General features: G+C 39.7%; 3 protein-coding genes across 3 annotated transcripts; all 3 read right to left on the bottom strand.

Annotated features, from left to right (window-relative positions):
• Positions 1 to 413: 413 nt before the first annotated feature.
• PKNH_0924400 (WD repeat-containing protein, putative) lies at positions 414 to 4,277 on the bottom strand (the record flags this gene model as incomplete). The annotated part of the gene is made up of 1 exon (XM_002259232.1): positions 414 to 4,277. One exon carries the CDS (start codon positions 4,275 to 4,277, stop codon positions 414 to 416), a length of 3,864 nt encoding a protein of 1,287 aa, XP_002259268.1.
• A 1,499-nt stretch (positions 4,278 to 5,776) lies between these two features.
• Positions 5,777 to 7,092, bottom strand: PKNH_0924300 (mediator of RNA polymerase II transcription subunit 21, putative; the record flags this gene model as incomplete). Its single annotated transcript, XM_002259231.1, has 3 exons — positions 5,777 to 5,920; positions 6,048 to 6,770; positions 7,006 to 7,092. 3 exons carry the CDS (start codon positions 7,090 to 7,092, stop codon positions 5,777 to 5,779), a joined length of 954 nt encoding a protein of 317 aa, XP_002259267.1.
• A 982-nt stretch (positions 7,093 to 8,074) lies between these two features.
• On the bottom strand, positions 8,075 to 10,709 carry PKNH_0924200 (DnaJ protein, putative; the record flags this gene model as incomplete). The annotated part of the gene is made up of 5 exons (XM_002259230.1): positions 8,075 to 8,131; positions 8,400 to 8,513; positions 8,681 to 8,727; positions 8,893 to 8,940; positions 9,065 to 10,709. The coding sequence occupies 5 exons, from the start codon at positions 10,707 to 10,709 to the stop codon at positions 8,075 to 8,077; spliced, it is 1,911 nt and encodes a 636-aa protein (XP_002259266.1).
• Between the last annotated feature and the right edge of the window lie 1,627 nt (positions 10,710 to 12,336).

The following is a 12,336-nucleotide window of genomic DNA, read 5'->3' as shown; positions in this document are numbered from 1 at the left end:
TTACCATCCGGAATTGCGTTAATGAGCATTCTGTTGTTTTATCGATTGAAAAAAAAAAAAAAAAAAAAAAAAAAAAAAAAAACGGGACGTAGTCTTCTTTTGTGGAAGGCCACATGGTACATATAAAAAAAGGATCCTTTGTTTTTTTTCCGCGGTGTTGCGCAGGAGAGGCGAGCAGAGTTGTGACTTTCTTTTGTGGCCCCTATGCCAGAGGGGGGTCATTTTAGGGAGTATCTGCTCGAGGAAGGTCCCACGTAAGTTTTACTTAACTTGGTGGAGGATATAAATAGCAAATGTTCGTTGGTGTGTTATAATGGGAAAAATGGGGAGCACTCACAAGTGAAGAATTTTTAATGACGACTTCTCAATGAGATGTGCTGTATTGAGTGTGAGCACTTCCCGCGGTAAGAAACTCACGAGAGTTCCATAAATTCAGCGTAGGTGTTAATGTAGAATGTGCACACCTGGAACTTGGAGTTGAGGGCAACCAACATTGTGCACGGCTGAAAGCTACTGAGGGGAATATTCTTCCTCTCATTCAGGGGAGCAAAATCCAGAGCCACAATTGGCCTATCCCTGGATGAGTAGAATAACTTCCTCTTCTTCAATACGTTGGAAGTGAATTCGTATAAGTAGTTCTTTTGTACAATAGTACTGGGTCTGGTACTTCCCCTTTGGTTACTCCTTCCTTTAAGTCTCTTTGTAACTCCAATGGCCACAAAGCTACAATTGTACTTGTCAAACTTTACGTATTCGATGATTCCGTTTTTTATTTTTTTCTGGTAGACCAAGTGGAACTCATATAAGGAGTAGATAAAAATGGTATCGAATGCGAAGAAGCACATGTAGGGTACGTACCCCTTTGTCTCTCCTTTATCTGTGTCCGTCTGGATTATTTCTACTCCCTTGTAAAGCCTAAATAAGAACTCATTCAAGCCTGTGTAAATGGTGTGATTAATTATTGCCATTACTCTCAGTGTAGTTAGATCCCATATGGTTATTATTTTGTCGTGGCAAATACACAGGATTTTCCCGTCGCTAGTAATGTCCCCTCCTAAAATGGGGTGGTTCTTATGGTTTATCCGTTTAATGACAGTTACCCTTTGATTGACATCCCCTTGGTCGCCTTCTTCTCCTTCCTTGGCATCCTCTTTCTCATAATCCTCTTTAGGTTGACACATTTGGCTCTTTTTCTGGTTACAATCATCGCTATCCCCCGCGTACACACTAGCCAGATGGATCAACCTCCTCGTCTCCCTGTAGTAGTTGCTGTTGTCCTGCGTCTGGTATACATCCACCTCGTAATCTGTGTACACAGTGTCGTCGAAAATACGCTCGCTCTTTTCCAAGCACCAAACATTCATATCTCCTTCACATTCCAGGACGAGGAAAATACTAAGGAAGGGATGATTAATAATCATTCTGTATTTCTCTAGTTGTTCCTCTCCAAGGTCCTCTCTGCAATTATTCTGTGGGGGTTCTTGTTCATTCCTACCCTGTTGTTCATGTGTTTCTGTCACTTTTTCACATGTGATGGATTGCTCATAAATTGGCTCATAGTCCAATTTGTTACTCACGATCCTCCATATTTTAAAGGTGAAAAAAGCCTCCACCAATGCTTCGTCCTTGTTCTCACAGGCCTCCTCCAGTTGGTAGTTCCTCCTTTCAATCGTCATTAGTAAATGTCTACTCTGCGTAAAGGAGAAGAAAAGAAGTTCCAAGTCGTTCACTGCTTCAACGCTCGACCTACTTTTGTACGTCAGCTGTAATGGACACACGAACTTTACGTGCTTGTCTTTTTCGACATTGTACAATTGAATATTCGAGAAAGACGTTAGGAAGGAGAACACCAAGCCCTTGTTGGAATCACAATAAAATAGCATTTGATATTTTTTGTATAAATTATTTTGTACATTCGTATGGTTGTAAATACTCCTTTCGATGTCTTCCTGGATTTCCTTAAAACTTATGATGGTTTTTTTACCCCCTTTTTCCTTTCCCCCTGGGTTGGAATCAAGCGGGCCCTGTTGGTCTTCTCCACTGGAACTCAGTTCTATCCCTTCGTCTGGGATTCCTAAAAGATCTTCCTCTCGTTCGCACCCCTTGGAGCGATGGTCGCCTCGTGTCAGATTTCCTCGGGATTTCTCCCCCGATGTGATACCATCCTGGATGCCCTCTCCGGCGTCACTACTCGCTGAATAGTCGCTAGTCATCCCCTCGCTATCACTTTGGTCCTCGTCGCAGTTTGCCAAGGGGTTCATTGAAGCATCTCCATTAAGGACCCCCCCATTGATGCCTTCCTCCTCCTCGATTGCACCAGCGGGAGTACTCCCCGCCAGGGAGTAATTGTACAAGCTGCAAATCTGTCCTTCAAAAATCTTAACGCTATTTTTTATACTCTCGTATACATTGACGTAATTCGAAAATAGGTGTCTCAAGGAGAGAGGCATATGTAGACCCACATAGGAATAGAAGAACAGTCGGTGGTTGTAATTGATAAAGTGAATCGTATTTTTCAATGAACTGCATATAATTAGATTTTTCTCTTTATTCACATAGCTGTAGTAACAGGGGGATCCCAGGTGAGGGATATACTCATTCACCCCACTGTCTATGTCGTAAATAAGAACAACCGCTTCTTCTCCACAGGAGATTACTTTCCTCCCGTCGATGGTTATATCATACACTGCATGGCTGTGCCACTTGTACTTCACGACGTGTACCTTCTGCATGTCCACGATTTTGTCTTTCCTCAATCGGAAGTCGATGTAGGGGATGGTTGAGCTGCTCTGGATGCCCCCTTCTCCCTCATCCTCGCTTCCCATGTCTCCGTGCATCTCTCCGTGCACCTCTCCGTCCAATTCCCTGTTCTTCCTATAGTGCGCCACTTCATACCCTGGGATGTAGGGGTAGGCGTTCTGGATCGCCTTCAATAATAACATAAAGTTCATCTTCCTCGAAGAGCCTTTTCCCCCTCCGAAGGCTTCGCCCACAAAGGCATTGCGCTTCAACATATCTTCTGCGCTATCCTGATCATTCTGCATCACTTGATCAAACAAAAAAATGTCTATAAATCCATTAAGGAATCCAATGCAGAGAAAATTTTCATCACTTATTTTTATAGTTGAAATGACATTTTTAAAATACATTAGATTATATCTCCTCTTCACAGTGTCGTATATGATTACTAGGTTGTTGTTCGCTAGCACTAGTTTCGTAAGACTTGGGTTCATGTCCACCATAGAGAAGTACACGTACTTTATCTTTAGGAGTGGCATTATTTTCACCTTTGCACTAACGTGCATATATTGCTTCCTTTCATTTGGGCTCTCTTTCTGTGAATTCATTTCTGTCTTTCGCCTCTTCCCAGTTGTTTCATCATCACGGGGAAAGAATCCATTTCTTTGATTTGCATAATATCTGTTTCCATTCTGCATGGGCATGCCGTTTAAATGTTCAAACGGTGGTGGCTTCATCATTTCCCATTCTTCTCCGTCTGAACTCGTCACCATCAACTCGCAGGGAAATACATCATTGTTGAAGGAATCCTCCGAATCGGAAGAAAACGTATATGTCACATGGGTGGGCGAGGAAGCTTTCCCCCCCTGAGTCTTTCCATTCGCAGTGTTCGTCTCGTCCTGCTCAGATACCTCCCCATTTAAGTAACATAGTGGAGACTCATAGTTAAACACAAATTTGAGCAGGTAGAAATTCATAAACATTTTTTTTTTTTGCGAATCAAAATCCCAAGTAGCGAAACACAGTTCGCCGTTTTTCCCAAAGCTGTTTATATAGAATAAATTTTTGATGAAAAATTTTTTCACAAAATGGAATTTTCTCTCACTGATTTGATACAGATATATATAATTATTAAACGTTTTCAAAACTAAATATTCTTGTTTTGTTTTTTTGTCTAGAAAATAAAATATGTTATCTATAAAGAAAGAGGTGACTATTTTTTTTTTCTTTTTTCTTTTTAAATCTATCAGGAGGATTCCACTTTCGCTACTTAAATAGGCAACATTTTTCCTGCTCAGTATTGGCTTATTTTTAATTAAATTTCCTGCCAAGTGTAATTTCAGTAAGTTTGCTTCTTTGTTGAAGTTAGCATTCTGTAGAAGCAATTCCTTGTGCAACTTGCTCGTGTACTCGTTTTTGGCTAGCTCTTCTTCCAGTTGGTTTAATTCTTCTATCCTCGCCTTCTCTTGTTCCTTGGTCTCCCCTCGGATGGTATCTTCTCGGAAATCCTGACTCACGTACGCTTTGTTTTTTCCCATTTTGTTGAACGTTCAGTGGTGTTAGCGGTGCGAAAGGTGAACCCACGTAGGAGGGGGGGGGGGGGGGGAGGGTTCCCAAAAAGGTTATTCTCCTGAGGGGTATATATCCTTCACAAGGGCAACACCTCTGCAACTACCAAAAAAAAAAAAAATAAATGCAGCTTCTTTTCCTCTTCCTGGCAATTATCTCCCCACTAATGTTCTTCAATTTTTTTCCTCATCAAGTTGTACCAGGTAAAGTCGATTCGTGAAGCAACTAAATGAGACACCCAGAAGGTTTTGCCTTTTTGGAGACTTCCTTCCACTTGGGGGATTTATTCTCGAACGGATCGTTTTGGTTCGGAGAGTTGCCGTCTCTACATGACAACACTATACCATATGCATAAATCCGAACTGTCAGGTGATTGCTCCTGTTGTTCAGATTCCAGGATTGGTAAAAAAAAAAAAAAAAAAAAAAGAATGTCCCGTCTCCACGCACAAGATGTTACCCTCCCCCCATAAGTTGAGTTAACAACCAAACGTGCAAAGTTCCCCTCCTCGGACTTCGGGGGGATGTATAGCCCACTGCGACCACGTCGCCTTTTTAAGCGTTCGCGTGGGCACGAAAAAAAAAAAAAATTGTAAACACAGTTGACGTGGAAATGACATAAAAAGGGAATTGAAAATAATTTCCAAATGTAAAGCTTTCAAAATAGAACGAATTCATTTTTTTTTTTTTTTTTTTTTTTTTCCCCAAAAGTGGGTAATATTTGCAGCGCTGGAAAAAAAAAAATTTCCCGCTCGAGAAATCTTCACCTTGTTCCAGGCATGGCCTTTGTTGCAGAAAAAAGGAAAAATCTTCCCTTTGTTAATTTTACAAAAAAAAAAAAAAAAAAAAAAAAAAAAAAGTTGGCTGCAGGGGGTGGGGTTATGGGTTTACATATATAATATACGCCCCGTGCCGTTTTATCATAAGAGAGCTAGATATGTAGGGAATACGATAAAGGGTCGCTTAAATTTAGGAGCGCGATAATTCGACGCGGGGCAACAGCAACAGCAGCGCATACGTTCTGACCAGAGAGCCCCATATGGGGGTCTTACCATTTTTAATTTGGTATGACAAGTAAAAAGGTGCGGCAAAATATGGTAATGGTATATTTCTAATTTCCTTTTGCACGGCGACTTCTTGAGGGAGAGATATAAAATGGAAAGGGCGAAGAAACAACACTACAAAAGGAGCGATGCCACTTGGGAATAAAAAAAAAAAAAAAAAAAAAAAAAATGAAAATTTTTTCCCTTTTTTATTACTTCCTCTAGATATATTTAAAATACGAATGGATGGAAAAATGGGGATTTGTTTTCGAAAATTTTCCTCACATGGCATAAACATCATATACAATATGTGAAGAACTGTGGAGGGGGGAAAAGGAGGTTCATTTTTTTTTTTTTTTTTTTAAAACATCTGTCAAATCAATGTGAAAGAGAGACTTCGGAGGTCGACTTCGAAACTTTTCTGCTAGTCATTCCGTGTTAATAATAATGTCCCGCAGGTTATCTGTAACGTAACTGTAGATGGCGTCATATTCACTGTAGAGTCTTTTTAATTCTTCCTTTGATTCGTCCTTCCGCTTCTGCAATGCCTTCATTTCCTGGCACTTCTCTTCCTGCGAAGGGGTGGTTTTTAGGCGGTGCATGTTTATTGTGTATTACTGGCGTGTAGGTGCAACGGGGGGTGGGGGGCACATAATATACTCTGCTACCAACACGTTAGCGCGACACAATTCCACTCACTTCGATCATCAACGAATCGGGCAACTCCTCTATACAAGAGTCTATCATTTTTAAAATTAAGTTCATTCGTTCCACTCGGTCTAGGATTTCTTCCTGCAGGGGATTTTCAAAATATGGTTTGACAAAATACTTTTTGGGGGATCCTTCTTCCACGGAGCGTTGCGTCTTCTCGCCATCCTGTTCTTTTCTGTCCATTGGGTCATCGTTGGATTGTCCATCCGATGAACTGCTTGACTGTTCGTATGACCCATCGCTCGTTTCTTCGCTTGACGGATCATCCGATTCGTCCGTTTGGCCATCCTTATCTGGGTCACCCTCCCCCGTGGGGTTCTCCACGGTGTCTTTCGCCTCGTTCACATCATTCTTCGCTTCTGTTTTTGTATTTCCTTTGTAGTCTTCTTCCTTTATTTCTTCCTTTACATACTCCTTTACTTCCTCCTTTACTTCTTCTTTCACTTCCTCATTTACTTCCTCCTTTACTTCCTCTTTTACTTCTCCTTTAACCTCCTCGATTACTTCTTCTTTCACATCCTCATTGATCTTCTCTTCTACCTCCCCCTTCACCACGGCCTGTATTTCTTCCACCGCTTCCTCAGTCTCCAGCTCAATCTCGGCGGCCCTTTCCTTAAGCAAGTTCACAAAGTAGGCATATTCGCTCTCTTCCTCAGGAACAACTTCTAGCTCCTTGGGTTCTCCTTGGTACGATAAGTTGCTCAGCACATCCTTCAAGTGGAATGAAAGGTTGGTCGGTGAAATGTGTGCATGTAAAAAAGTACTCCACACACAAATGGCTAACCACTGTACATGCAATTTTGTGTACACCGTTCAGGCGAATTTATGAATACGTCTCTTAGCCCAAGTACATGCGTGTTGGTGTGCACATCTTAGTCCATGTCCAGCCGCTCAGCTTATCCACTGAGTGGCAACGGAATGGCCTTTTGGGGGCACTCAAACTAACGACGACGGAATAGAGGCAATTATTTAGTAAGTTCTGCAGCTTCTTAATCGGGTCATTGGAGGGGGGTGATTTAAAATTGTTAATCATTTCGGAAATTGCGAAACGGGCCTGGTGGTCCTATTTTAGCAATATCAAAAAATTATTGCTACACGATGTAGGATGTGTCCCGACAAAAAGGGGGCAGGGATGCATTAAAAAAAAAAAAAAAAAAAAAAAAAAAAAAAAAAAAAAGTCACATAAGATATGGTTTAAACTAAAAAAAAATTTCTCTTTAAAAAAATGTAGCTACTCGTAATGGAGAAGGCGAATTTTAAAAACAGAAAAAAATAAAATACAAAAAGAAGCATTCACGAAAAATAAAGCATGAAACAATAAAAGGGAAGGAAAATGGAGTAGAAAAAAAAATAATAAAAATAATTTAAGTATTCTTCAAATTGATAATTTCAAAAAAAGAATAAACTAGGCGGCAAACTCAGTCGGAAGAAAAAAAGCACACCCGCAGGTGTATAACAAATGTGCACAACAGGGACTAAACAATTGCCCCCTTTTATAAAAAAGAGCAGAAAAAAAAAAAAAAAAAAAAACACGTCACAAGGGGTACAAAACATGACACTCCAGTAAATTAAAAAAAAAAAAAAAAAAAAATCCATTTTATAAAAAAAGTAGAGAGTATATATTATACTTAAAAAAAAAAAAAAGGGAAAGAAAAAATTCATTAAAAGATTAATAACATTAAAACAAGGCATTCAATTCAGACTACATAAAAAAGCTGCAGGAAAAAGTCCGGATCCGCTGCTGCGTCTACGATATGAGCAATTTCAGTGCTAAATACGGGCTACACAAAAACAAATGATTAAAAGAAAAAAAAAAAAAAAAAAATTCTTTTTAATATCTACACATTTTTAAAAAATACACAAATATGAGGAAATAAAGGGGGGTGCGATTTAAACAAATTAATATTGTTCCAAATTAAGGGAGAATCCAAGGAAAAAAAAAAAAAAAAAAAAAAAAAAAAACAGACAACTGTTGGGACTGTTACTTTTTTTCAGCTTCAAAGTCAAAAATGTTGCTATGCGGATGTTATTGCCTTCATCGAGTTGGTTAAAATGTTCATAGCTAACGTGGCCTATAAAAAGGGAAGCGTAATCATCAAATGGGGGGAAGAGGCGTGAATTATATGCAATTGTCTTGTGTGATCGGCGATGGTTTATAACAAGGAATAATATTATATGAAAATGCATTGGAGATGAAACTTCATCCGTTGAAGGGGATGCGTTAGGAAAACCGCTCCCCCAAATGGATACGGCATTCCATAAAAGGGAGCACATTCCTACGCATGTACAAACAAGCGTACAACATGCAAGTATGCCCATGCTTGCCTCAGGTCACCTTACATTTTTACTTTTGTTCTTATCGGGGTGAATCTTCAGGGCTAGGACGCGGTAATTTTTCCTAGCTTCCCTTTTTAACTCCTTGTCACACAACTCCATTTTGGAAATTTTCTTGATCTGCTCAACGGCATAAAAAAAAAAAAAAAAAAAAAAAAAAAAGTGAAGCGAAAATAATGGCTACACATGTTCCTGAATCTAATTGTGAAAAAAAATAAACACTTGTATCGTGGCATTGATCCACATTTAAATATTTTTTCACACCCGAAAAATGTCGCGCGACATACCTGCAGAACTTTCCAGGGGTCGTTGGCGTTCCTTATAATTCTCTCAACTGAAAAGTGAAAAAAAAAAGCGATGCACACGCGTTGTTCAGTTGGGTTAGCGTACCAATAGGTACATGCGCGTGTGGAGATGAAACTAATGTATACACACACACACATATACACATACACAAGTGTAGAAAGTGTCTCTAAGGTCTGTTTAAAATCGTCATTACCATCATCGGTGCATTCTCCGCTGGCGTTTTCGCTGTTGACTGGCGTGGCTGCAGGGGGAAAAAAAAAAAGTCATTCGGGGGAAATGGCTAGTCAGCTAGCCAAAATGTATATACGTATGCATATATATATATATATATATTTTTTGCCCACATATGGGGACGCAATTATTACCATTCTCCGGATAGACGCGGAAAAACAGTTTGGCCTTCAAAAATAGGTCCTTCTGCTTTTCCATGGTGTCCAACTCTTTGAGGCGAAAAAACTCAGTCGCGTAGTTTTTCTCATGCTTGCCCTTACACTCGAACAAGCAATAATCATGCGGGCACCATAAATTATGCATAATGTGAAAGAGCGACAGGTTAAATTCATGTTGTTTATCGCACTTGTACGCGAACAGAAGGTTTTGCACATCTGAGCAGATAAAGTTTATTCCTATTAGCGTTCCTCTGTACTTGGTCCCGTGAGATATGAGCAATTTTAAAAATTTCTTGCACGATTTGCAGTACTTGGAAGGCGTATCGAGTGTTCGTAAGCAGAAAGTGTGCAGATCTGAAGCGTCCCTGGAACAGTCTGGGTTGGTCTCACTTTCCTCATGCGCGGCCTGTGTGCATTTGTAAAACTTGGAGTAGAAGTTCTTTACCTTTTCTTCTTCCTTCTTTTCCATGCCACTAAAATTATTGCCGTAATTCAGTTCTATCTTGTGTGCTTCCTCCTCATTAAAAATCTTTTTAAAGGGTGCGTATTTTACACTGTCATTTTTTTGTCTACTCGTGCTATTTGCGCTACTTTGTTTATTTTTTATTCCCGCACGGGCGATTGCTATGCTGTTTCCTTTGATGGTAATTTTACCATGTTTCCGTTTCACTGCAAGGGGGATTTTCAAAAAAGTGAAGGTGCTACTTCCAACTGTGTGCTTCCCCTTATTGTACTCCTCCAACAAATTGTTGTTTTCTGTGTTACTACTTTTTGGCCCATTTTCACCTGAACGGCAAGGTAAATTTTGATCTCCGTCCAAAAGGATAACATCATCATTTTCTTCTGCCTTATCAACTTTTATTTTTTTTTTATTTTTCTCCAAATGGTTGCTACTGTTGCAGTTTTTCGATAGCTTTGAAATGATATCTCTGGGTCTTTTAGTAAAGTTCAGTATTCGCTCTTTTAGAAGATGAAGAGGGAACCTCTGTGTTTGTCCTTTTTTATCTGTGCATTTAGTGTTCATGTAAAAATTGTTCCTTTCACTATTCTTCATATAAATGTAATTTTTTAGGATTTGTTGGGGATTCCTCTTAACAGAGTTGCTTACGTTTCTGTGTGCGGGAATCTGTATCGACGTGATGTTCTTCATTTTTATTTTTTTTCTTTCATTCCTCTGGAATGTGTGTGATATGGGAGATTTAATGGTTGGTTCAATTTCGCTTGTTGGTCTTGTTTCTCCAACTGAATGTTTCGACATAGTACCTTTCGCAGAGATACATTCCCTTATAGTGTCTGTGCTCCTTAGGATGGTGTGTTTTCTCATGGGGGCGAGGATGTTGCTCTTCAGTGGAAAATTCTTCTTCGCACTTGTGCTCTTTTTGTTCGGGCTACCTTGTTTGGTAATCCTCATGTGGTGGTTCATTCCCGCCCATATGGGGGGAGCATGCTCCTTTTGGCTTTGCTCTCCCCTGGAGGTCAAATTACTCATTCCATTTGAGGTTACACTTTTTTCCGGACTTTGATGATCATCTCTCTCGTGGCCCATCTTTTCTTTTCTCACAACATCATCAGGATCCCCCTCGCTCACTTCAGCGTTAATACTCCCTTTCATTTTTCCCATTTCTAACCCTGCTTTAACATTCGTCGTGTTTCGCTTCAATTCGTTCCTTTCTAAGTGTTGATGCCCCTTTTGTGATCGGTAGTTTATTATTTGGGGGGCTAGGTTCAACCAGGTTGCTCGGTCATTATTATTTATATTTTTTTTTTTTTTCAATTCTTTTCTGCCAATTAGGAGAAAAAAAAAAAAAAAAATCACTTTACAATTAATCTTTTTTCATTTTTGAATTTTTTTAATATTTTTAAAAAAAAATTCTAAAGGAATGTACAACGATGAATAGTCGGGCAATATGGAAACACGGGGAATGAATAACGTGCACGGGGTGGGGTGGGGAGAAAGCAACTTGCCACTCGGGCTTCCTCTCAAAAAATGGTTGCGAAAGAGTGGATGAATAGACGGAGTTGTAGCTACTTGGCGGTTTGTTCAAAATGTGAATATTATGTACAGAAGGGTTAAATTTGATGAGTATTGTTTACGTTTTTCCTCTTTTACATTTTTTACTACTCGCTTGCAGATTTGCTACACGTTAACAACTGCATCGATTAACAACGGAATGTTTTTCTTTTTAAGCGGGTTAGAACTACTTAATGTTTGTTCGAATTTTTTTTTTTTTTTTTTTTTTTTTGCAAATGGGTTAGAACAATATGCAGTACCTTTCAAATTTTACCTTTTTTAAAATGTGTAAACCAACATCCCATTACTCAGGACAGCTGGGGAGTGGATGTTGTGAGGTGTGCATCCCCATGGGGAGAGCCTCACTTCTAATGGAACGTTTCGCACATACAAGTGACGCGCATGCGAAAATGAATTGTGCATTCACGTTGTGAAATCCCATTTGACACGCATATGTGCATGCGTAGGATATGCATACCTTCTTCCGGGAAGGCGTGTCCCTTGCCTGGTTGGCATCTTAAACAGTATGGAACAAGTTATGAATTATTTTTCTTTTATTCGTTTTTCGATTCTGAAAAATTGATAGACGAAATCATGGCAGATGTGTACATTTATGTCTACACAATTGGTGCGCATGAAAAAGGGGGGGGTCCAAAATGGGGAGTTCTTTTTTTTTTTTTTTTTTTTATCGCTTTTTAGAAGTTAGCCAAATATATGTGATGCTTAAAAAGTTCCCACCTTCTATTATCGCATAGGGGTAACGCGGTTATGAATCATTTGGCTCACGGGGGTTAGCGAAGCAGGAGGACAGCACGAGGGGTGACATGCACAAACTTGTTCACATGTTACGCGCGCGCTCATGTATGGTAGCTTCATTCGGCTATCCTTTCCCGCGAATGTGTCATTTTTTTTTATGTTTTACAGAAATTGTAAAGCGAGTTGTCACCATATTGACCTAGCACTAGGGCTTCGTTTGGGAATGTGCCAGACCGACTAGTTCATCATCCCCAGCAGGTCTTCTTCCAAATCCAGTAAGCACATAAAAGCCATCGTGCAGTTTACTACCTTACGGTTTTGTTTTCCAGTGGGGAAGAAAGAACACCCCAAATTAAATCCCCCACGTAAATGAAAACATGCATTTCGATAATTATATAACTGCATGTACCTGGCCACGAGGGAGTCCATTTTTCCTTAGTTTTCCAATTAAGCTTACGTAACTTTTTCTCCCTTTGGGGAA

The sequence above is a fragment of the Plasmodium knowlesi genome (assembly GCF_000006355.2).
Source record: "Plasmodium knowlesi strain H genome assembly, chromosome: 9".
Lineage (NCBI taxonomy): Eukaryota > Apicomplexa > Aconoidasida > Haemosporida > Plasmodiidae > Plasmodium > Plasmodium knowlesi.
The sequence above is the reverse complement of the archived record's forward strand: the minus strand, read 5'-3'. Positions and strand labels throughout refer to the sequence as shown.